This window comes from Cygnus olor, chromosome 15, assembly GCF_009769625.2.
Source record: "Cygnus olor isolate bCygOlo1 chromosome 15, bCygOlo1.pri.v2, whole genome shotgun sequence".
Classification (NCBI taxonomy): domain Eukaryota; kingdom Metazoa; phylum Chordata; class Aves; order Anseriformes; family Anatidae; genus Cygnus; species Cygnus olor.
Genome location: NC_049183.1, coordinates 753,346 through 778,521, shown reverse-complemented (window position 1 = coordinate 778,521; position 25,176 = coordinate 753,346). Strand labels below are relative to the sequence as shown.

Here is a 25,176-nt window from a genome sequence, read left to right as displayed (position 1 = left end):
CACTAACGCTCCCACTCCCCTTGTCCCGCTCTGAACCAGGCGGCGTGTAAGCCTAGGCGGGCGGTGCGGACCAAAAGCCCTCGGCGGAGGGCACGGCGCTGCCGGCCTCTCCAGCCCCATTTCCCTTCCCATGCCACCCGGTGCCTGGGCCGGCTTTCCCCTGTCCCTCGCGGCCCGCCCGCCGTGAGGAGACGCCAGCGCCGAGCCCCTCACGCGTAATGGTGAAGGGGCAGCCCTCGGCGCGCCGCGCTGCCTGCTGGGAGTTGAAGTCCCCGCTGTGCCGCCGGGCGCCGGGGGCGAGGCCTCGCTTCCCGGCGTGCCCCGGCCGCGCGTGCGCCCTGCCGGCCCTGCCGTGCGCCGGGGGCCCCGCGGCACCCGCCCCCCGTGCCCGCCGCGCCATGGAGCCCTAGGGGCCGCCGCCGCAGCCGCCATGTTCGGCCGCTCCCGCAGCTGGGTGGGCGGCGGGCACGGGAAGGCCGCCCGCAGCATCCACTCCTTGGACCACCTCAAGTGAGAGCGGGGGGCCGGGAGGGCCGGGGGTGCCCCCCGGTTGTGAGGGGCGGCGGGGCGGGAGGCGGCCGGGCTGCTTTGCTCAGGAGCTGGCAGCGGGGCTGTCCGTCTTCGCCCCCAGATCCCCTCAGGGCAGGCGCGGTTCCGTGCTGGGAGGTCGGGATCGTGTCCGCGACGTGTGTGGCTTCGGTCCTGCTAACCCCACGGTCTCCTTCTGCAGAGTGACAGGAGCAATAAGCAAGAAATCTGTGGTGCTTCCTGAGACAACGTCGGCCTGCGGGGGTCCGGGGCCCGGCCTGGTGCTGTGGGGCCTGGGGAGCGAGCGTCTGGCAGCTGTGAAGCTGTTGGGCTGGGGCATGGTAACGCTGGTCTCTGGAGCCCGGTATCCTGGCGTTATTGGTGTCTGCAGAACGGGTGGGAGAGCGTTTTCTGGCTCTGCCGCTGGAGAGGTGGAAGGGCGGCAAGGGATGAAGCAGTTTTCAAGTCACTGATCTGTTCTGAGGAGTCTGGTGCTGGGAGAATAATGAGGTCTGCTGTAATAGCTTCTCGTTCTACTGAGCGAGGGAAGATGAGCATTGAGAGGGGAAGCTTTTTCTAAATGAAATTGCAGCGAATGCAGAGCTCTTTGAGAAATGTGTAGCTGGTAGTTTTCAATGATTAGTCAGAGTACAAGGGGATTTGAATGGGCTCTGACACTAAAGAGCAGGATACACTTACACAGGGTTTGGATCTCGCAATTACTTTATCAAGGCGATGTATGGATTCTGGTCCTTATCTCTAAACTGGAGATTTGTGCAAAACCAGCAAGACTAAACTGCAGTGCAGGACTCTAGCAGAGACAGGGAAATTAAGTCCATAAATACAAGGCGGTGTAGCTGATGAGGCAGTAGCACTGCAGGAAGTAGTGTTGAAGGCATGGTAGGTTGTACGGAGAAGTCAGTGACTGGCATTGTGAGGAAAAGCCGTGTTCACACATAAACACAGGAGTGTTCTAATTAATGTATAAGGGGTGGTTACTCTGTACTACTCAGTGCTTGTGGAGCTCTAGTGTGATCTGGATCTAGTTTAGGTGTTATGCTTGCAGATAGAGCAAGGGTGCTGATGCGTGATGAAGTGGGAAGAAACTGAGTTTACATTTAGGAGGAGTTTAGTGAGAGGGATGTTAGTCTTTCAGGCAAGAAAAATGTGATCAAATGTGTTCTCTTGTAGCCACAGAGGGTAGGACAAGCAATGTCCTGTTTGGCCACAAAGGAGAGTTAGGCTTGTAAGTGTTGTGCTTGTGCTTGACTTCTTACCTGAGAGCTGAAGTATGTAGTTCTCTACTAAAATACTAGATTGGGGTGGGTTTATTGTGTATGTTTTCTTTAATTATGAGATCTGAAATAGTATGTAAAGGAGAGGGCAGCCAGTACCTTTGACCTGTTCAGACTGTGTATGTTAGAAGTGTTAATTTAGTTAGCTTGTATGAATTTCAGCTTCTAGCCAAATGTCAACAGCAGAGGTAGCTGCCTTAGTAGTAAGTGAAATCTGGGGCTTCTCGAAGGTAGCAGGCAGAGTACATAAAACAACAGAGGAAAGAGAGCAAAGAACCTTCATGTCAGGGGCATGAAAGTCAGTCTTGATGAGATCGCTTGCTCGTGAGCTCTCTTTTTAACTCTGTCAGAAACATATGTTGAGTTACTTGTGAGAGAGTTGAGTAGAACATACCAACCTTGCTATTAAAAATTAGCTTAGCCTATAGAAAGTGTATCATGCTAGGTTACAAGAGTGGAGTTAACCTGGGCTGTCCCTAGGGGAATACTTTCATCTTTAACATGCATAAATTTAGTTTAAATTGTAAAAAAATAAAAATAAAACATCTGTTTAGTACTACTGAGAGAATTACTGCCTTTTGTCAGCAAATGTTCAATCTGGAACTACCTTTTCTATCAGTTTTAATACAGTTTGAGACTTGCTTCTGCAATTCTGCTGGTCAGTTCAGTTTGCTGGTCTGCAAGCGTGCCACAGACCAGCTTGGCTAAAGGCAGATTGGGAAGCTGTTTGCATGGGGGCTTTTGGTATGGCCTTCTTGTCTAGCAGAAATAGTTGCAGTTTGATCAAATTTTCTAATACCTTGCTGAACTGAGCTCTAGAGAGGCTATGAAATGTTACTGTGCCCTGCCTGAGTGCTTCTGACTATTATTTTTCAGAGAACTTGCCACTTTTGTGCTGTTTGGGTAGTAATTGTGGGAATTATGGTAATGTATAAGGAGGAAGCGTTAGTATTCTGGAAACAGCACCAGTGTTAGTGTCTGCTTGTGCAAACAGTCTAAAATGCTTACCTCGGTATGGGATTGCCTGAATCTACTTCTTAGGGGTGGCATCCAGCAGTTTAAAGTGAGCCCTCTTTTTCCCCTTTGTATAGCCCTCGTGTAGGTCAGGGCTCCTTACAGTAATCCCCAGCTGCTGCCTGTGATAGTCGCTGTACTCCTCTTCTGCAGCTCCTTACTTTCAGAGCTGTGACCTGCAGTTAAAATAAAAGTCTTTCATACTCCTCAGCTGAGGATAGTCTGATCTCGGTAGATGTGCAGTCAAATCTACTTGAGAAGCAACTGCCTCCTCTTTGCCCACCTATCTACAGACGTTGACTTTATGTTGGAGTGGATGAAGAGGATCTATGCCATTTAGTCCAGTATTTAAGTAGTAATATCTTAAACTCAACCATCTCTGAAGTGTTCAGCTGAACTTAGCCTGGGTTTTCCAGCTGGAGTGAAAGGCTCCAGGGTTTAGGCTTAGTATCTTTGTTTCTAGACACAAATAACATCTTTTCCCATCTCTGAGTCTGTAAGAGGTATTCTACAGAGCCCTGTTGTTACCTTCCAGTGCATTTCTCCTTGTTGCTTCTGTGCTTGGTATTTTAATTGTATCCTGATTGCACACTATTTTTATTTATTTTTTTACGTGAGAGGTGTGTGCTAAACATTTCTCATGACTTGGTCACATGCAGTGTCTATAAACAGGTATGGCTGAAGACTTGTTTCACAGTTGATTCATTTCCTGAAGTCCATGCTCTGCATTGTTTCCTCTGTGAGAACAACAACTAATTACATAGCTAAAGGCAGCACGAAGAAGCGAATGCTTATGGTTAAATCTGGGGTTTGTCCATTTGAGTGCTTGACTTCCTAAACTCTTAGGTTTTAATGCATTTTTGTAAGCAGTAAATAGAAAAGTCATTAATACCACTTTGTGTACTCATGAACTGTTGTAGTATGTTGTAGCTTGAGCATGTTTTCTTAACAGAAAAACATTCAGAATCTTGTCTGTCCTGTTAAACTGCTGGCAAAGTCCCTTACCCATTGCAGTGGTATCATGGTGCTCTGAAGCTTCCTGCATGTTATTTTATTAGAAATTATTTTTGGTTGAGCCCAAGGCCTTCAGATGTATAGCGTGACAGAGGTGACGAACATCTCTTCTATGAGGGCCTAGCATTTTGGAGCACAATTTATTTGAAATCAGTGTGTAAAGACAGACTTTATGAGACTATAAAAAATACCGAGTTTATGTGAGACTTTATATTCTCATGTTACAGTATGTTACGTGTCTTGTAAGAGGAACAAGTTTATTCATACTTTCTCATTCATTTTCAAGTAAACGGTTAAAAGAGTAGCTTGAAAGTGAAGCATGTGTTTTCTTTATGTGTGTCAGCATGTTAGCAAATCAAGGGAATCTTCAGTGATATCAAGGAAATTGGCAGGAATACATTAAGCCCAAATTAACCAAATATTTCTTGCTTTTCAGAAGTGTCTGTGATGCTCTGTATTTGGTAGACACCTGAGGTTAGGCCATGGCACACAAATCTTCCCATTTTTTAATTGTTCACAGTTCTGCTGTCGGAGTGATTCGCAAGTTTTCCAAGTTTCAGTAATGTAACTTATTAATGAGAAATATATAAAAAAAATGCTCACATCTATGAACGTTTGACTTCAAATAAAGAGGCTAAAGCAGGTGTAGTATCGTATTTGAAAACTACATTGTTTCAAGAAAAATAATTTTTTTATACAGATTGCTGTAGCTGTCCTGATTTATTGGCTTCAGCCATCTGCTGTTCCCCTAACTGATGCATGCTCAGAGCAGCGACTTCATTTGTGCTCCATGTTGTGCTTCCCTGTCCTGATGACAGGTACAGTGCAGTAATGGGGAGGTTTCACAAGACCCGACTACTGCGTGCTCTGCTGGAGAGCCTCGGCAATTCTCAAGGGTGGTCAGGCTTAGACTGCCACCTTTGCTGCGGCCCAACACACTGCCAGTCCCTGCAGAAGGAACCTGAAGCTTTGATCTTCAGATTAATTGCGGGGGATTTGCAGGGGCTGTTTGGGTTGCTGCTCAGTGACTCATGCTGTGGTACAGCACGTGTTGTGGCTGTGGGAGAGCTGTGAATCAACATTTCCCTGAATGGTTTCAGTGTGACCAAATTCAGTTCTGGATTTGGAAAGCAAGTATTGATTTGTGAGAGGAAAAGTAGCGTAAAGAGAATTTCTCTCTTTCCCCCTCCTGCCATATCTTCCTTTTCTCTTCCTCCGCTGCCTGGCAGGGTAACCTTAATGCAGTGTAGGCTTTAGCACATTGCTGACTGTGCAGGGAGGGAAGGGAGCATCAAGATTGCAGAAAGTGAACTCTCACGAGCTGTTTGTTCATCTCTTGGTGTCCTTGTATAGTACTCAACACGTTAACAGCCTTACTCGATCATTAGGTGGCAGCAAGATCAGGAAGCATTTTACCGTGAAAGCACAATAAACTTTTCTGCAATCGCTTCTGGTTCCTGCCTGGCTGGGAACAAATCATGTGAAGCTCTGGCCAACGGAGCAGCAGTTCAGTCACTGGTTGAAGATTCCCCAGCACATGCAAATTTTAAGTAAAGTTTGATCATATTTCCAGTTTACTTTCTTGATTTCAAGCATGAAAGAGGTTCTGGCACTGTTTACCATCTTGTTTTGTTTTCCTAAGCCTGATAAGTAGTTGGAACAGCCTGATAGTGCGTTCAGGTAAAATGCCTTTGCCTTGTACAGTTACTCAGATTGTTAGTGTAGATAAAACTGATGGGAAACATTGGTTTTAAACTGCATTTCCAAGTCTGGTTTTGACCTAAATTTCTGAAACGTAATGCAAACCAGATACTTAGAAATGTTGTTCTAGAAGTACACAGTGTTTCCCGGAACCATGCAGTAGCTGGACAAAACCAGCATTTTTATCTTAGTAGCTGCTTGAGGTCTTTGGGTGTGTTGCTTAAAAATCGTCTTCTTGGGCTTCTAAATTAGTGCATCGTACTAGGAAGATTCTTAAAACATCAACTTGAATCACTGAGCAGCCTTTGTAGAGTCCAAAACAGTAATGGTAGGCTGCCCCAGAGCCAGGATCTGCGGGTCGCTTTCCCAAAAATAGATCCTAGGAGTTCTGATAAACTCCAGTTTTCATGAGAAGGTTGAAAGTATAAAAAGCCTATCCTCCTTCCTGAACACTTAGGGTATATTTCCCAGATAATCCTGAATGCTCAGGTGTTTCTCCTGGATTTCAGTAGATGGCAGTATAGCAGTACATGATCTACGCTTAGTAAGCTAAACTCTTGCAGTTATAAAATGACAGAAATTTTCTCTAATATAGTAGTTTACATTTTTAATATATGTAGTGTGTGTATGTGAGTAATAATTTAGGTTTTTATTTCATTACTTTGCTAACTGTCTGCCTTTCTTCCATCCATCCTTTTTCTTTGTTATCGTTTAAAAGCAAAAAACAGGGTGAGGAAAGGTGCAGTTCTTGTGTTTTAATAAAATTCTCATCCCCTTCTTTAGGACAAAAGGAGATAACCTTTAGTGTAACTTATTTTGAAGAAAGAAGAAAAATAGGAAAATATGCTTCCTTGACTAAGCAAAATTCTGAGGTGTAATACAAGGTTTACAAATTTTATGTAGCTTCCTGTCACCTGTTGTTCTGTGTACTTTTTTTAAACTCCACTAGAGAGCATTAAAGTCTTGCACTGTAAGGTGGGATTTGCCACCTTTCCATTTAGTATTTCCATGCTTGAATGGTCAGAGTATTGATTAAACTTGGCCAAGATGAATGAATAGTGTTTGGCAGTCCTGATTATTGACCATCAAATTCCCTCCTAGGGGTCTGTAAGGTGTCACTGCAGACAACAGAAAGGCTATTTTCTTGTTAGATCTGCATGAGCCTCTTTCCAGAATTGCTTTTCCACGTTCGCTACTGTATGCTTATCTGTTTTTTTGTTGTTTTTTTTTCTCTTGCTCTTCACACCTTTAACTGTCAGGTAGTTCCTAAGAAATTCACTGTTACCATAAGAAGCACCATGGGACAGGTGTTGCCTGATGTTTCCTCCTGTGTTAATGTATGCATAAGCATTTGTAACTCACTTGGCTAGTTTGGGGTTAGTTTTGTTTGTCACATTCTATTTAAAATTTATTTTCACTCTGCATTGGCATTAAAAGGAAATTTTGGGATTTTAAAATTGTATAATGATTAGAAATCGTGTGTGTATGTGCATATCTACATTAAGTTATCGAGTAAAGACAGCCACGGTATGGTGGACATGGAAGTGGCAGGGTAGTGTAATTAATTGTAATTTTTTCTCCTTTAGGTACATGTATCATGTTTTGACTAAAAATACAACAGTAACAGATCACAACCGCAACCTACTGGTAGAGACTATTCGTTCCATAACAGAGATCCTTATATGGGGAGATCAGAATGACAGCTCAGTATTCGAGTAAGTACTCCTCAGCAGCTTCACCTCTGAATCTGAAGAACGATGAGAGTTGCAGAGACCTGGTTTTAAACGGCTAACTCTTCTAAGACAGGTTTCTACTAACATTCATGAAATGCCAATGTCCTGTAGTGGAGAACTAAAGAGGGTCATATTCTTGTCTTATGAAATAGAGAATTTACTTGTGTTAACGAAAGTGTTCCAATTTCAGAGCTATTTTTATATACTGCATTTGCTTGATTCTCAAATCTTTTGACAAACACAAAAATCTAAACTATTTTAGAGCCACACTTACTTAGTACACCTATTAATATCAAATGACATTCCTTTGTTCATTCTAATTCATATGGCACTCTAAATGGATATCTCAATCTAGCTATGATATGTAGAATTTTTGTTTAGATATCATTTTAATCCTTATAAATTAGAATGATAGAAAAATAACTTCAAAATGAATGTTCATAGTTGCAAATCTGACGCTATTAATGCTCATTGCTTGGCTGTTTGTTTCAAGACAGTCTTTTATGAAGGCAATTTGTGATTGAGATAAGGAAAGCTAAGGTGTTTGGTATGCTTACTTAGGGAGTGGTTAGTTTTACTTTTACAAGATTTTAACGTGATTGGGTTATGATGTGAACTAAGAAAACAGTTCTGATTATTCATATCTATACTGAAGCTTAATTACATTCCTCACTGCCTTCTCTCCTTGGGAGAATTTTAGGGGTGAGCAGTTTTTTCTATAGTTAATGCAAAAAACAACAACAACAACTAAAACATAGATTTGTATTTGTGATGTCCTGAAAGGAAAGAGTCCATACTTTTCTCTTTTAAATTGCATGCATTTCTAGTTTAAGAGTGCTTCAAGCGTTCATTTCTTTTTTAAACTGAACAATAAACCATGAGGTGCCTGATTCTGGTTTGCTGCCTTCTCTTTTTGCTCCTTGTCTGATGCAAGTGAGTATTAAACAAAACAGTGTCATTTAGAAAAACTCTTTCCTTCAAAACTGATAGCAAGGCAGGAAAGCTAAGATTTTGTGTTTTTGTTTTTGAAGTATATCCAACGTACATTTTGACATCCTTTTACTGCATAATTTGTGTTTAAATGCCCTAGTTCTTAAGGTTTTTGATGATACCCATCTTATACAGAAGACTTTGCACAGTAATTCTGCATAAATGTAAAACATGCTCTTTGTCCGACATGCCTAGAATCAACCCTGATCCTAGTAAAATCATGTTCTCATTAAATACAACAAGTGACTTAATGACACCTCTTTACTTAATTTTAGCTTTTTCTTGGAGAAGAATATGTTTGTTTTCTTCTTGAACATCTTGCGTCAAAAGTCTGGCCGTTATGTGTGTGTACAGCTGCTGCAGACTCTGAACATCCTTTTTGAGAACATCAGTCATGAAACATCACTGTGTAAGGACACATTTTAAAACTGTTTAGGATTAAGTGAGCAAGATTTGACTGAATTCACTTTAATGCAATTTAGTCCTAGTGACCCCTCACAGAATAACCATCTCTATGTATTACTAATAGTCTTTTTAATTGAACACAATCTCAAATGTTGTAATTTGACTCTTAAGATGTATTTTTAGTGTAAGTTTTCAGTAGTGCAGCAGTACATGTTGGTTACTATTGAAAAAGTTTACGTATTTCAAGGGTTTCTTCCATCAAATTAGTTGTGGTCTGAAGTTTGCCTTGCTGCTGCAGGTTATTTATGCAGTTTATGCTCTGTCTTCTAATGTGTACTGGAACTGTTCTGATATCATTGGGACTGGCATTCAGTTCAGAAACACAAAGAGGAGAAATAATTAATAATTGGTTAAAAGTACTCCATGACTATAAAGTAGAGAAAGTGATGTGACAGCCTTTGCAAGGATGTGACTTTGGGAGGAAAAGAGAGAACTCTGTATGTACGCTACTGTTTATGTTGTTATAAGTGTTCTTTACTACTAAATTGAGAAAGTATATATCCCTTCTCAGTTGACTCAAGGTCTTGGGAGCAAAGATATCTGTAGGGAACAATAATTCGCTCATTACTGCATGCAGCCATCACTTGAATTATTTAGTTAAAAATTGATGTCTTGAAGCATCAATTAGTTTGTTCCCAGCTGGTACTTTAAATGCAGATAGTTAGCATGATTTTTTATTAATCTGTGTGATGTCTCTTGTTTTTCAGACTACTTGCTTTCTAATAACTATGTAAATTCTATTATTGTTCACAAATTTGACTTTTCTGATGAAGAGATCATGGCATATTACATATCGTTTTTGAAAACTCTTTCCCTGAAGCTCAACAATCATACTGTACATTTCTTTTACAATGAGGTAAGTGGGGGAAAAAAAGGAATTACAGTATAAGGATGAGAGGACTTTAATCAAAAGTTGGCAGCAATTTGGCACATATTCTGTTTAGTCTCGTCTGAGCATGACTTGTTTGTCCTGAGTTTATTGTTATAATGGTAGTATCAATGATTGATAATTAAGGTGTGAGAATCTCTGTGGAAGCATAACAAAGAAGGTGGTTCATAAAATCTCAAAGTTAGCGGTATATTGGACTGCTTCAGCAGTTCTGAAGTCTGCTTCATTGAGAATTCAACTTGCTTATACCTTGTTTTCTGTGCTTTTATGAACAGGATCTTTTCTGTTGCATCACTCATTTCTAAGAGGCTTAGCCGAAGTCTGAGAAAGGCTGATTAATCAAAAGCCAAAGTGGAAATAGGCTTTTCCTCTATCCATGTCACTTTTTGCCAGAAGAGGGCAGTAACGCTCTGACTATGTGCAGAGTTAACATGGAAACCTCTTGATGCTTAAAGCAATTCATTTTAATTCAGAGATACAAATACAACTGATTGTGCATTGTGAAATCATTCCAGTTTCTTAAGTAGAAGGTAAAGATATTTGACGAATACATGGAATTTTGTATGAATAATATTTTCTAACAAATATTCTGTACATGTTGTGGTTAATTAATTCATAATGCTTTCTTTCCTCTTGTTGCAGCACACTAATGACTTCGCTTTGTACACAGAAGCTATTAAATTTTTTAACCACCCAGAAAGCATGGTCAGGATCGCTGTTAGGACTATAACTTTAAATGTCTACAAAGGTATGGTTTCTATATTAAGAAAAGGCATGTGTACAAAAAGCTTGTTTCATTGTAGCTCAAGTTCTTTAAGCATAAGGGGGTTTTCTTTGTGTTATGAGATTGAAAACATTGCAGGTTGACATGCTTCAGGTACATAGTTTGATTTTTATGAAGCAGAATCCTAAGCCTGCTGTGTGTACTTGTAAATAGTTCTATCTCCTCACAGATGAAACTGGTTTAAGAAACATAATGAAATAGTATCAAGCATGCACAAGAAACTTTAGCTTCCATTCCAACAGAGGTCAGAATATGGCTGTATTTAAAAAAAAAAAAAAAAGGGGGGGGGGGGAAGTGCTTGAAGAATATCAAGTATTTTCTTATGAACTTGAGTTTTATAATATATGAAACAGTAACCTTACTGGTTACATCACTTCCTTTTAGAGTTGAAATGCATTAGAATATGACTGTAGAATTCCTAGATGCTGCAGCCACTCTAGTATAAGGACAGACCTAGGCTATTTACAGAGGTGCCCAGTGAAGGCTGGGAGGCTGCAGTAGCAAATTACAGTATTGGACATTCCAGTAGGACATAAGGGGAAAAAAAAATCATGGAGAGAATAGATAAGCATTACAACAGTTTTTTTTGTGAGAAGTTTAGTAGTCTGTATTGTTTGAGATCTTCAAAACTTCAAAAGCAAGGACTTTTAGTTCCTGATTAAACTTTGAAGTTAGCCTTGCTTTGAGAATGGGTTTGGACTAGCCAACTTCCAGAAGTCACTTGCCACTACATCTTTGTCTGGGTTCATAAATTCTGTAATGGGCTGAGAATACCACAGTGATTTCAGTGGGGAAAAATTGGTGTGTATTCATAATCTCTACTTCAGAAAGCAATATGCTGTAAGTTAGTATGCAGTATGAAATATATTCAGTGTGGTATTTAATATCTTTTAATCCATATTTAATACAACTACATTTTGAATTTACACAACTCTCTATCAATAACAGTTTGCCAGGCTTCATCAAAAAGTCTAGGATCTTTTTTAAAGCCATGAACAGTTTATTTTGCTGATAACCTGGATAGCCTCCATAGTAGTTTGGTTCTTTGTAGTGTTGACCACTAGGGACAATTTTTCTTTTGTACATTGAGAAATGAGCACTTGGTACTTGTTTCCTGCTTAAACCAGCTGTAAACCCAAATGTGTGCTCACAAGAAGAGTGAAGTGCAGGCTTTGTTAACCTGTTTGTGTGTATTTCCATGACTAAATATTTTTATGGTAAAAATACACTTGTTTAGAATTCTGGTTGAATGTCGTAGTGATGTAAAAATTAAAGTTGAAAAACACAGCTCAGATGTTGAGGTTTCATAGTTCTCTGACTATCCATTTGCATATGTTCTGATCTAACACCTACCCTGTATCTCTTAGTTTAGATGCTTTGTGCTTTAGCTTTTTAAACCCTTCTGGAGGATATCACTCTCCCAGTTCCTAATCCTGTTAACTGTTGTCTGTTTCTTTTGCCCTTCCTTCACTGATGATTCCTGTGTTCCTTAATGCAGTGTCATGTAAGTCTAACTAGCCTGACTTTCAGCATTACTGCTTTGTTCTTCTTTTTTGTTGTCTTTTTAATAAAGAATGTGCTAAAAAAAAACAAAACACCTTTCTGAATTCTACTCGATTTATCTTCAGACATGTAAATATATCTTGATATGAGGCTCATTTAAGCCAATTAAGAATTGATTTGATGCTTTTGTAGATGTCCATTTCATGCATAAGATCATATCAGGTATAAACTCGTGTGAAAAGCTGGCATGTATTCAAAATCCAGAAGATGCTTTCTGTTTCTTAAAAACAAAAAAAGAATGGAAACTGATTTTTCTCTTTTACAATTTCTCTTCAGTGGACAACCAACCTATGCTGCATTACATTAGAGATAAAACTGCTGTCCCTTATTTCTCCAACCTTGTTTGGTTTATTGGAAGCCATGTGATAGAACTGGATAACTGTGTGCAGACTGATGAAGAGTAAGCTTTTATAAATGTCGGGTATTGAATAAAAATGCTTTTCCCAGACATCGATGCTCTCCTTACTTTCTGTAGTAGTCCAGCAAAGTTAGTTTCTGAATGTGTTTCTTTGCAGACAATCCAAGCTTTTCATTCTCACAAAGTTATTTTAGTGATGCTCTGGATTAATATTGGTTAGTGCTGTGTGCCCTATCTGTGCTAATATCTGTACAAGTAAAGTATTGTCTGGCAACGTGCTTTTTCTTCATTTTTATTTTAATTCTGCTAAATTTAGTAGATATTCAGAAGATACTAAAGGTACTTTGTGCTTCTTAATCTTATTAATTTCCCTTTTTATGTTTCTCTTCTTTACTATCCTAGCAGAACAGCTCTCTGTAAAGGTACTCTAGGGGAAAGAAAGATGAACTTTGTTTTATATGTGAACTGTCAGAACTGAAATTCCTATGTAATTCACCACTATCAACTATGGAAATACTTTCTTGCTTCAGATTGTCTGTGGTTTACTCCTTACCCACCTTATACGGGGCAGCTGTTTGATGCTTTCTTAAAATGAAAAGGCAGAAGTTAAATAAACAGATGTCATCTGGTTTTGGAAACAAATCTAAAAAAATTTTATAACTGGCTTCTGAAAAGACTCTGGCAGTGAAGAACAAAGTTTTGTAAAAGTACTATTTCTGAGAACTTGGGGAGAATCTTTATATTTGCAGCCTAAAGCAAGCATATGCCTGAATACTGTTTTGTAGCTGCACTAGTGGACTGTACTGACAACATCTGCTTTAGGCAGTTGATCTGTACAAGACAATTGATGGAAGGGATGTACATGAATTCTTTCACGAAGTTTTTAAAATTTACTTATCTGAGACTTTCTTTCTGCTCTGTTTTTCAGGCACAGAAATAGGGGCAAGTTGAGCGACCTGGTAGCAGAACATCTTGATCATTTGCATTACCTTAATGATATCCTTATAATTAATTGTGAATTTTTAAATGATGTGCTGACAGACCACCTACTTAATAGGCTCTTTCTACCCCTCTATGTGTATTCATTAGTAAATCAGGATAAGGTAAGTTAATACCTGCAAATACTTAAGTTGTAAAAGAATTACTTGCTTTCAATATGCATAGTGATTTGTTAAACAGGTATATTCAGTAGTAGGTTCAATACTGTTGATGTCTGTGTTTGTATTTTGAAACAACTTAAATGAGGTGACTGGATGAGAAAGTTATAATTCAACTATTTTTGTACATCAGTGTTTAGTTGGTTTGTTGAAATATCTGCCAAAAACATTTTTTATATAGATAACATTCTGTTGTTTCTGAGTAGCTAATTTTCAGAGCTTTCTTTAATGAATGTTATCAGAAAAAATCATTGTGAAGGAATAATTGCATAAGGAAAACCTACATACTCCTTAGATACTTGTCTGTTAAAATGTTACTAAAGTGACCATGAAAGGAAGCGATCAATAGCCATTTCTTAGGCGTGTAGAGTAAAATTCTTAATTGGAGAGTCTTCGTTTGAGATGATGTTCTTTAAAATTTACTTTTTGGTAAACAATGGTTAGAGAACATTTTGTGATAGAATGTAGAACAATACAATGTTACACGTTTTGTTTTAAATAAAACATCTACACTGATTAATGTTATTTGTAAATAAATCAGCATTTCTCATAACTTCTCTTCCTTAGGGTGGGGAGCGTCCAAAAATAAGTCTCCAGGTTTCTCTCTATCTTCTTTCTCAAGTACGTATTCAAATTATTTTGTCCTATTTCAGAATGTGCTTTGCAGTGCTGTTAAAATTTGTAATAATTACTGTGTTTTGACTATTTTGGCAAAAATGTTACAGAAAATTTGGCAAACATTGTCAAAGACTTGCCAGTTTTCATATTGTAAAAAAGAAGTTAATTGTTCCTTTTATAGACAGAGTAAGTAGCTTCTTCAATTAATACCATTCCTCTGAGGGATGCCATAGCACATGGCAGCTTTTGGAGCATTCATTGTAGTTTATGTACAACACCTGATAAAACAGTGCACAATAGAGCTAGGCAACATTCGAGGACAGAATTTGTAAAAATTAGAGGTGAAATTTAGCTAGATGCTGTATTGCACTTTGAATCTGCCTAAATCTGTGAAATATACTAGGTTTGAACTTTCCCTCTTTGAAAAACAGATCTGTTTTATGCTTTGTGTTTTTTCTTATCTCATGTTTTTTTCTTTTAAAAGTAAACAAACTTGTCTACACCCAAACTTTCTCACAACTTAAATTTCATCATGCCTATACCTTAAATCTATAGCTCTACAATAATTGGAATAATTATAAAAGTACCTGTTATTTCTCATTTTCACCTGTCCCACCTCCTTTTCTATCTGGAATGTGTTTTTTTTCCAAATTAAGAGTCATATAGTTGTGCATTTTTTGATTGTAGAGAATGTCAAATCTTGTCTTCCAGTAGTCTTCTGCACGTTGCTGTGACTTAATTTTTTTAATTATGTTTTCTGAAGTTAGTTTTGATTTTTATTTCATAAAATTTATACTTTTTTCTTTGAACTTTTGATTTTACATTGGTCATTTCATTGTAGTCTGGCCCATAATTTTATCTTTTTTTCTGAAAAAATGTTATTTGTCAGGTAAATGTAACTTAATGCTTAATTTGAACCTAAAAATTGCAGTGTTATGGGAGTTATTACAGTACAGTACAGATAAAACCTTGGGAGCAATAGCTTCTGGTAACTAAAGGGATCTACATCATAGCGTTGTATACTTCAAACTCTTTTAACCTCATTGATCTCAGGGAAAGTATTGACTAGGTATCACTTCAAGATTTACATCTATGTTCTTTCATAAAGAAAAATGAACTTTTTTCCTAACCATAAAGAATTGGGAATGGATTTTTTGTGTCAGGATAGGATGGGATGCAGAAAATCAAGCTGCTTTTCTGTAACTGGCAGAAAGGCATCTCTTTCCCTCTTTGGATTGGGAACTGGAAAAATACACACTGAGTATCTGAAAACCCATCTGACTATTTCTGTTACTCATACTAGACATCTTTTTTTAAGGATTACTCATATATTACAGTTAAATACTTGAGAGTGTCATGCTAACAGATGAAAATCCTTTGCTATTTCAGAGTGAGCATGTAAGGTATTTATGCAAAAATATTCCTGTGTACAGTCAAGCTATGTTTACTGAATCAAAATAAGCTTGAGTTTAGGAAGTTGCAACGCACTTCAAAAATACTTTGAACAACCTCACATAGTTCTACATACGTCACTGCTGTATGCTGATCATCACCTACCTTTTGAAGGTCTGGCATGGGTCTGTCTTTAATCAGAAAACCTGTGGAGACCATATTTAGCTATGTGTTGTCAAAACAAGGCTTAGGTTTACTGATCTGGAAATTATTAGGGGATTTTTCAGTTAGAACCACTGTGTAGGTTCTCAGCTGTGATCTTCCTGTGAAGAGAATGGATGGAAGCTGATACAAGGTCATTGTGGCTGGACCTGAGCTGGCTCTGTCTGGAAGCCCATTGTATGCCTTAAGCCTAACCTTGTACACCTTGCCTCAAAACAGAGTGCTCAGTGTAAACAGAGAACCCTGGTAAGGCACCTTAATGCTTCTGGGTAGGTGCTTAGATGTTACAGGCAGTAGCCCTTATTGCTGTATTACATAGCTGCTTTGGAGCTAGAACGCAATCCATTGCGCGAAAATTCGCGGGGCCAAAGCCCAACTAGAGTTGAAGCTGGCCATGTCTGTGAGAGACAATAAAAAAGGTTTTTTTAGATATGTTAACAGAAAAAGGAGAACCAAAGAAAACATAGGTCCGCTACTTGATGGGGAAGGTCTCCTTACAGACATTGACATAGGCAAAGCAGAGACGTTTAATGCCTTCTTCACCTCTGTCTTCAATGCTGATGATGACCCTGGGTGCCCTGAGCAGGAGGACCATGATGGTGGGAATGACAAACTCCCAACCGACCCTGAACGTGTGCGGGATTTGCTGCTCCACCTGGATCCATACAAGTCCATGGGTCCGGATGGGATCCATCCCAGGGTGCTTAAAGAGCTGGCAGACGTCATCACGGGACCTCTCTCAATTATTTTTCAATGATCTTGGGAATCTGGAGAGGTCCCAATAGACTGGAAGCTGGCAAATGTTGTGCCAGTTTTCAAGAAGGGTAAGAAAGAAGACCCTAGCAATTACAGGCCTGTCAGTCTCACGTCAGTGCCTGGTAAAATTATGGAGAAGATGATCCTTGAAGTTATTGAGGCGCACCTGGGGGACAATGCAGTCGTTGGTCCCAGCCAACATGGGTTCATGAGGGGTAGGTCCTGCCTAACAAATTTGATTTCCTTTTATGATAAGATCACCCATCTAGTTGACGAAGGGAAACCAGCTGATGTGATCTTTTTGGACTTCAGCAAGGCTTTTGACACGGTTTCCCATAGGATCCTACTGGACAAAATGTCCAGCATACAACTTAACGCAAACATCATACAATGGGTGAGCAATTGGCTGACGGGCAGGGCTCAAAGGGTTGTGGTAAATGGGGCCACATCAGGCTGGCGGATGGTCACTAGTGGGGTCCCTCAAGGCTCCATTTTAGGGCCAGTCCTCTTCAATGTTTTTATGAATGATTTGGATGTAGGACTAGAAGGTGTTCTGAGCAAATTTGCCGACGACACCAAACTTGGAGGAGTTGTGGACTGGGATGAGGGTGGAAAGACCTTGCAGAGAGACCTGGACAGATTGGAGAGCTGGGCGATCACCAACCACATGAAGTTTAACAAAGGCAAGTGCCGGGTCCTGCACCTGGGATGGGGCAACCCTGGCTATACATATATATATATATATATACGTACAGACTGGGCGATGAGACGCTGGAGAGCAGCCCCGCAGAGAGGGATCTGGGGGTTGTGGTTGACAGCAAGTTGAATATGAGCCAGCAGTGTGCCCTGGCAGCCAGGAGGGCCAACCGTATCCTGGGGTGCATCAAGCACGGCATTGCTAGTCGGTCGAGGGAGGTGATTGTCTCGCTCTACTCTGCGCTGGTCCAGCCTCACCTCGAGTACTGTGTGCAGTTCTGGGCACCACAGTACAAGAAGGACATTAAACTGTTGGAGAGTGCCCAGAGGAGAGCGACGAAGATGGTGAAGGGCCTAGAGGGTAAGACGTATGAGGAGCGGCTGAGGTCACTGGGCCTGTTCAGCCTGGAGAAGAGGAGGCTGAGGGGGGACCTCATCGTGGTCTACAACTTCCTCACGAAGGGGGGTGAAGAGGCAGGTGACCTATTCCCTGTAAACACCAGTGATAAGACCTGCGGGAATGGTGTTAAGCTGAGGCAGGGGAAGTTTAGGCTGGACATCAGGAAGAGGTTCTTCACCGAGAGGGTGGTCGCACACTGGAACAGGCTCCCCAGGGAAGTAGTCACTGCACCAAGCCTGTCTGAATTTAAAAAGCGATTGGACTGTGCACTTAGTCACATGGTCTAAACTCTGGGCAGACCTGTGCAGTGCCAAGAGTTGGACTTGATGATCCTTATGGGTCCCTTCCAACTCGGGATATTCTGTGATTCTATGATTGTGACTTTATAGCTAGAAAAGCTGCTTCTGATCCAGTTTAGCCTACTGCATGATGAATTACTGCAAAATAATTATATGCACAACAGAGAACTGGAGTACTGCTGGTTGTTGGCATGCAGAAAGGTCAGTGGTCAGTACCATAATGTTTTCCTAAAAACAATTTATATGGAATAGTTTTAATTTGCATTAATTTGGCTAGAATATCTCATGGCTTTCATCATAAACCTGATGACAGGGAATTCCTGTATCTCAGAAGGAGAGAAGAGTATAAAAAATTATTCAGAGTAGGTAGTTTTAAAATGTAGGGAAAGGACAAATACCTGTATAGAGGATTATGTCTGATTGTGTTTTGAAGCAAATTTCACGAACTGTCAGTGCTTACATATACAGTAACATCAAGGTAACGTAAGATTCAACAAGGTCAAAAAATTACATTCAGTGACTGAAATTGTGAAACTGTATGCATCTTGTAATACATGTCTGATGTTTCTTTCTATCCTTATCTTAATAGGTTTTTCTAATTATACATTATGCCCCTTTGGTGAATTCATTGGCTGAGGTTATTCTTAACGGTGACCTGTCGGTGTTTTCTTCTAAAGTTGAGCAAGACATTCAGAAAAACACAGTAAGTGGCCAAATAATCTTTGAAATTTTTCCTTTTTTAGAGGCAGATACTTAATTTGAAACACAATCAAGTATCTGAAAACTGGTAAGTTAAGGTTATTGTGTTTAGGAAAGAAGAGCAACATTAGGAAACTTCAATTTTGTTGTTAAATATGACAGCAGAAAAAGGCTCTGTGTATCTTGCAGTATTATGTTCTTGCTTGCCAATGTTTCCTTATGTTTTTTGTACATGTACATATGTATTGCAGGTAGGGGTACAAAAAGGTGTAGGACAGAAATAAGAATACTTAGTTCTGCTGTGGTGGTCAGACACTGCAAAGACTTCTAGCGTCTTTGATAGGACGCTTTTATAATCAAGTCCATGTTAAGTTTTGGTTATTGACTCTTTGCTGCCGAAATAAAGATCGGTCATCACAGATTTCCTATAAAATTATTCCCTTACACAGTCTACAGTAGAAACGAGAGCCTTAAAAATATAACTGGCTTTATGGTTAATCCTTTGGATATAGAATGAAATAAATTTATCTGAATATTCCTAGTGTTCTAGTAATAAAACTGATGACCTGTGAAAGCCCATCAATGCAAATACGAGAACATAGACAAGCCACAAAAAGATGGAAATTGTATCACTCTGTTATTACCCTTTTTTCTGAGATTGTGTTTTTCTGAGATCGTTGTATATATGATTTTTCTCTTTTGTTGTTGGCTTCAGACTGTGAAGTGCTTTCTTATTAATTTTAAACGCCTATTTGGGGACAGTAATAATAAGGGGGTATGACCTTACTTTGGTTAAGAGGCTTCTGACTGTAGCTTTGTCTAAAGGGTGAACTTGCCCCTAAGGCCTGACTGTTCGGTTAAGAGTTACTGACTTCATCTTTGATTTGTAACAAAGAGTAGATTGATTCTTGTAAACATCCTTTCCCATCAGCAGCTATAGCTCAGAGTTTCAAGGGGGACATATGCTAGAACTCTTACAAGTCAACTTTTCTCAATTTATTTCTATTCTGTGATGGAAGTTACATGGGCTGATGTTTGCCAGTAGCTTTTGGCTTCTAGTGTTTATATAGTTGACATTTTATGTTTAGAATCTAATCTTTTTTTTAGGAGAAACTCTAAGGTGGAATGGTGGAGCTGACTGAGTATTTCAAGATAAAGGAGTCTCTTATTTGTGTTAGGAAATGTCTGACCTTCTGCTAGTTGCATGCTGAATGTTGTGTTACTTGTGCAAAAGCACTTTTGTAACTAGGAAATTTGTGGTGAAAGGGTGGGGGAGCATATCTCAGCATAACAGGAGCGAGATTTTTTTTTCCTGGCGCAGTTACTGTACACAGTTGCAAAATACCTGTAGCATGTGTTTGTGTGCTTACACTAATGTGAGGAATATTAGAGGGCTCCTATAAATGTATGTTCCTCTGCTCTCTTTTGTTTGTAATACTGTCTACGTTGCTGCTTCTTACTGGTCTTAAAGATGTGACCTCACGTTACGTACACTGGGGGTTCTGTTCTACCTGAACAGCTACTTAAATGAGAGGGGTATTGGCTTTCTAGGATAAATCCTTAGCAAAACATGGATCTCTGTTACTAAGAGAGCAGAGTGGTGGGTGTGGAAAAAACTTCCATGGGAGAAGCTTTATTTTTTAGTAAATTCAGCCATGTCCTTCAATGAAACCTTAAAGGGGAAGCATGTATGATCAGCAAGTGTACTGCTGGAACCTGGTTATTTGCAGAAAGGACAGGGAATAATCTGGGGAAGAGCTCCATGCCCCGCTTCCACGGAGGGAGCTATCAAGTGAGCTGCTGTCAGTTGATGAGTGTGAACAGCTACTGCTTGCACTGTGTGGTAGTTTCTACTGATGTACAGCTCAGCGTGCTGAGGCTAAAGCTGTAGCTACAGAGGCATAGATAGCTGTAGGTAAAGATGAGACAGTTTCTCATTGCTCTGTGATAGGACTTCTTAGAGCAGAAAGATGATTTTTGAGCAATGCTAGTCGTTTTAAGGACTATTTTTCAGACTATTATGTGTGTCAGAATCATAGCAAAGTTGTTGCTGTGGTGCATTCTGCTGCAAAGAAAGGACAATTTCATTGAATAATGGGAGCTACTTAAGGAGCTGCTATAGGATTGCTTGTTCTGAGTTTAATAGAAAAAAGTGATGAACAACTTTTTCTTTTTTTTTGTCTGAGAATAGATTTGTTTGTTCTTGTACCTAAATTTATCTCTGACTACTTCCTTTCTGTTATAATTTCCCATGGTAATCATTTTGATACTCTCCTAAACTGCTTGTTTTGGGGATAATTCTTGGTTATGGTGAGTGCCAGTTACCCCTGAAGTGTACCTAACGCATGTAACTCCAGTAGCAGAGATGTCTTGAAATATTTTAAGTTGAAGTGTAACTGTCAGTTTCTAATTAACATACAGTTTCTAAAAGCAGAAGTAGGTAAGAATCTAATGTCTATATTCATCTTCCTAACAGGATGAGTTAAAAGTAGAATGAGGTGTAAAGAGTAGGGACTGAGATAACCAGAAGCTGGGTCACCTGCCCTCATAATAGGTGACTAAACAGGCAAAGAATACTTAGCCTAACAAAAGATTCAACTGCTGATAGCTTATGCATTGGCAATAACGTACCCATGGAGATCTGCAGAACATCATATGGCATTAATGATTGCTCAAACTCCATTGAGCAGGTTCTCCAGTTCGAAACAGCAAATTAAGATGCACTTGTCTTTACATATTTTTCACTTTATTTCTGCTATTAGATGGTATCAGAAGATTTTTTTTCTCAAGATGAGCATTGAATATGTGTAGCCATCAGAATGGATTTAAACTTGTTAGCAGTTATCACACTCAGTTTTACCTTATTTCCTGTGAGATCTGTTTTCCTGCATAATTCGGATGTGGGCCACATCTACCTATTTCTTGTTTCTTGTTTAACCTACTTTCTCCTTCCCGTAAGAGGTTGTTACTGGTACAACCTTATTTTACCAACATAAATTGCACAAACCAGAATTGAAAATATGTTGGAAAGACACTTTTAAAAGTATGAAATAACAATATCTTAAAATGTGTAATCAAACTATATACTGTATAAACTAATTCTAAATCTGAATTTTTAGATTACTTTAATATACTATATTTAGCAGCACAGGATATATATATTGACCTCTTCTCAGCATTCTTTCTGGCAGTGGACCAAACCATGGTTCAGTGCTTATCAGCATATCACTGTCAAATGGTCTCTTCTGTTATTTTGCTCATATGGCTAACAGAAGTATATTAGAAATACAAGGATGTTAAGTACCTGCACTCTTCATGAAGTAGTCACAGAATTCTAGGAAGCAATTGTTAGAAGTAAATGCAGGGAGGCAAAAATCTAAATGCTTCTTGCAGTCTGCATCCTACGTATTTTTTTCCATAAAGAATAAGACTTAATGTGTTTTTCAATTTTCTTACGACTTTCCTGACCAGAAGCCATCAATAAAAAGTAATGTGGTTGTAACCCCAATCGTTTAATAATTTTCTTATGTTGCAGTTCAATACAGTTAAAAATATGTCGGAGAGGCTACAGGGAAAGATGTGTGGCAAATTTCACATTGTGGGTTGAGTAGTTTTTAGTATTATGAAAGATTCTTCATACTGTGTGGCTTGTTTCAGAGTACAACTGAGTTCAGTATTTCTATAAAACCTCTTAAGTCAGGTGTTTCAGAGAAACACCTTGGCCCCTTGATTTGTAAGGCTTATTTCCTGATCTTCTCCTAATCTTATTTTTTTTAATTTTTTTAACATATTCATGTTCCTTATTAATTGAAGAGAGGGTTTTTTTCCAAACTTTTTCTGAGGTCTCTTTGATGCACTCATCTTCAGTGCCTGCTGCGCTCGATATATACAAGGCCAGGAACGGAACCCCAGTTTTGTATTTAGTTTTACTTCTTTCCTATTGCTTGCCCTTTTTGAAACGTTTAGCCGGTGTCATCTAATCATGAGTTAAGCATCAAGATCTAAAAGGTAATGAAGTTTCTGTAACGGTTTTTTCAGTACAGACCTGTGCTGGCAGGAAGCCCCAGGAATATTTCACTTCTCAGTAGCAGATAGGTTTGGCTGGTTGGTGTTTGTGTAGCTTTGGGTGAGAGGCAGCATGTACGTCGATGATCTAGCTGACAGGCCAAACAAGTGTGAAGGGAGCTCAAAGCACTGCAGCTCAAAAACAAGCTGCAAAAGGATAGGAAACCAACTTTTAGTCCTATTGATTGTCAGGAAAACATACTGATCGAGTACCTCTTGCTTTCTTGTCAGTGTATTTCATGTTAATACATCGCTATTGATACACACTTGATTTTGATGCCTTTATCCTTTTTGTAAGTAGTGTTTTAATTTTGTATGCGCTAACTGCCTCAACTGTTAAGCAAAGTTCAAAGAAGGAAAATACAGTTTCAAGAACCTTGCATTGATAAAGTGCATAATTCTGAATCTCCTTGTTTCAAAATGACACGCTTAATGACAAATTTTTAAGATATGTTACTTTGGAGATAACTTTTACTGATGAGTTAGTACAGTTTGTCTGAGGTCTGCTTTCATGTATTTTGAAACTGATCTGAAATTTAAGTGATATGCTGAATTACATTCTAAAGCCCCTGTTTTGTGTGAACTAAAGTTTCTTTATCAACCAGAATTAAAAATGTCTTGCTGTAGCTCAGTGTAAACCCTTAATATTTACAGACAAAGTCAAGTATCAGATGTTTCATAAAACCAACAGAAACGCTTGAGAGGTCTCTTGAAATTAACAAACAGAAGGGGAAGAAGAGGGTGCAGAAAAGACCCAACTATAAAAATGTTGGTGAAGAAGATGAAGAAGAGAGAGGATCTGAAGATACCCAGGATGATCTTGATAAAACTAAAGGTACAGAAGCAAGTTCAAAGGGCATCAGAACAAGCAGTGAAAATGAAGGTGAGTATACTAGCAAACAAAAATGATACTTGTATTTGGATATTTCTATTTACTGTATGCACCTAATTTTGATCTGTTGCATGGCTTGTTCTCTTGTTGCACTAGGTAAACGTGGGAATATTCTTTTTTTATTCTCTTTGGCTGCATTTTTTTTCTCACATTAAATCATTCTATCAGAACATATACTTCTAGTCTGATTGAAAAACATTAAAATGTCTTTGTATCTTCCTTCTGTCTTTGGCTCTTACCACAAATGCATGCACTTGGTGTTGTATGTGATTATGGAGCACTTTATAAGTAGACTTCACAACTTTGTAATTTTTCTGCAGTAAGGCAAATGGTGTAGGCACTTCACCTCTATAAGATGGTATTCTGTGCATGTTTCAGTGATAAAAGTTCAAGTATGCTAAAAGCAATAATACATGTTAGAAGATATTTAATAGTTCAAAATTAAAAACATCCTTTACCTTAGATTTTTAATTGCCCATTTTCAGGATTTTTGATCTAACTCTAACCTTAAGAACTGGTTTTATAGGATGCGTGCCACATCATAACTGTTTATTTTAGCAGTTAGTAACTATTAGACAGATGTACATCAGAAAATAGTGTTTACTTTAGGCATATATTGAGAGAACAGTGGCAGAATTGGATGCAAGGAGTAGAAAACAAGACCTTTTGTGCTTTGACAGCCCTCTCCAGACATGGTTGTGTTTTGTCGAGGTAAGCAGTCTCTCTGATAAGACTTTCCAGGATCCTCTTTTTCCATAAATGATGTCAAATAATTGATGATACATACGTTGTCCACCGTAATCTTAAGGAAGTATGATGTGATCTACTGTGTAAACTGGTGTGTTAACTAGTAATCTTTGTCCAAGTTCTTAAGCAAATGCTTGGTCCTAGTATTTCTACTTTAAACCAATTGGTCTGAATCACTTAGGACTAGGTATCTTGTTTGCGATGATGTAGAAACCCATTTACACCCTCTCTGAAACTTAATTTCCCACTGCTAGCACTCACAAGTGTTTTCACAAACTTTTTTTTTCCAAAAGATGTTCTATATGTTTCCTTCTTATGATTTAGGGGGGAAGGGGATTACTGTTATTTACTTACTGGACACATTTTTTATATTTTCTTTCATATGTATATGTGTAACTTTATAGTGTTAAATTTCTTGAAATATAAGAAAGCTTTTTTCTATTGGGAAGATTTGCCTACATCCAGTTATTGATTAACCCTTCTGAGGTTGTGGTTATACGTCTTACATAGTTGCATCAGTGACTTCACATGAGAAGTGGGAAATATGAAAGAGCTTGTAAAAAAATGTTTGAAAATACTAATTTTTGTTTTTCAGAAATAGAGATGGTAATCATGGAGAGATGTAAACTGTCAGAATTGTCTATCTCTGCTGTGACAGAACAGAATACAACAGATGAAGAAAAGAGTGCAGCTGCCTCTGGGAGTGACATAACAAACTGGAACAGGTATAAAAACTGCAGCTTTTGCCTCCTAAAGCATAGGTTTTGCTAAAATTAAAATGATATTAGTTTAACATCATAGGTCAATTTTTAGGTTAATTATTATCAGTTGTTGGTCTGACAAGTTACCTAGTATTTAAGTGTTTTAGTAATCTTATACCTTGATATTTTGACCCTTTT

At 39.0% G+C, this 25,176-nt stretch overlaps 1 protein-coding gene across 9 annotated transcripts in view; it reads left to right on the top strand.

Moving 5' to 3' along the window:
• Positions 1-329: 329 nt before the first annotated feature.
• CLEC16A (C-type lectin domain containing 16A) overlaps positions 330-25,176 on the top strand; it is a 97,119-nt gene continuing 72,272 nt past the window's right edge. For 7 of the 9 annotated variants that reach the window (XR_005824568.1, XR_005824567.1, XM_040574660.1 and 4 more), the window contains exons 1-12: positions 349-510; positions 7,139-7,267; positions 8,551-8,684; positions 9,448-9,596; positions 10,272-10,377; positions 11,912-11,917; positions 12,253-12,376; positions 13,263-13,437; positions 14,059-14,112; positions 18,464-18,577; positions 23,293-23,521; positions 24,873-25,002. Coding sequence is in view for 7 of the 9 variants with exons in the window: in XM_040574660.1 (XP_040430594.1) it covers positions 431-510; positions 7,139-7,267; positions 8,551-8,684; positions 9,448-9,596; positions 10,272-10,377; positions 11,912-11,917; positions 12,253-12,376; positions 13,263-13,437; positions 14,059-14,112; positions 18,464-18,577; positions 23,293-23,521; positions 24,873-25,002 (1,430 nt within the window). In the remaining 2 variants the exon portion in view is untranslated. Of the gene's footprint in view, positions 511-7,138; positions 7,268-8,550; positions 8,685-9,447; positions 9,597-10,271; positions 10,378-11,911; positions 11,918-12,252; positions 12,377-13,262; positions 13,438-14,058; positions 14,113-18,463; positions 18,578-23,292; positions 23,522-24,872; positions 25,003-25,176 lie in introns of all 9 variants that reach the window. The other 2 variants (XM_040574659.1, XM_040574657.1) reach the window with 2 other exon arrangements.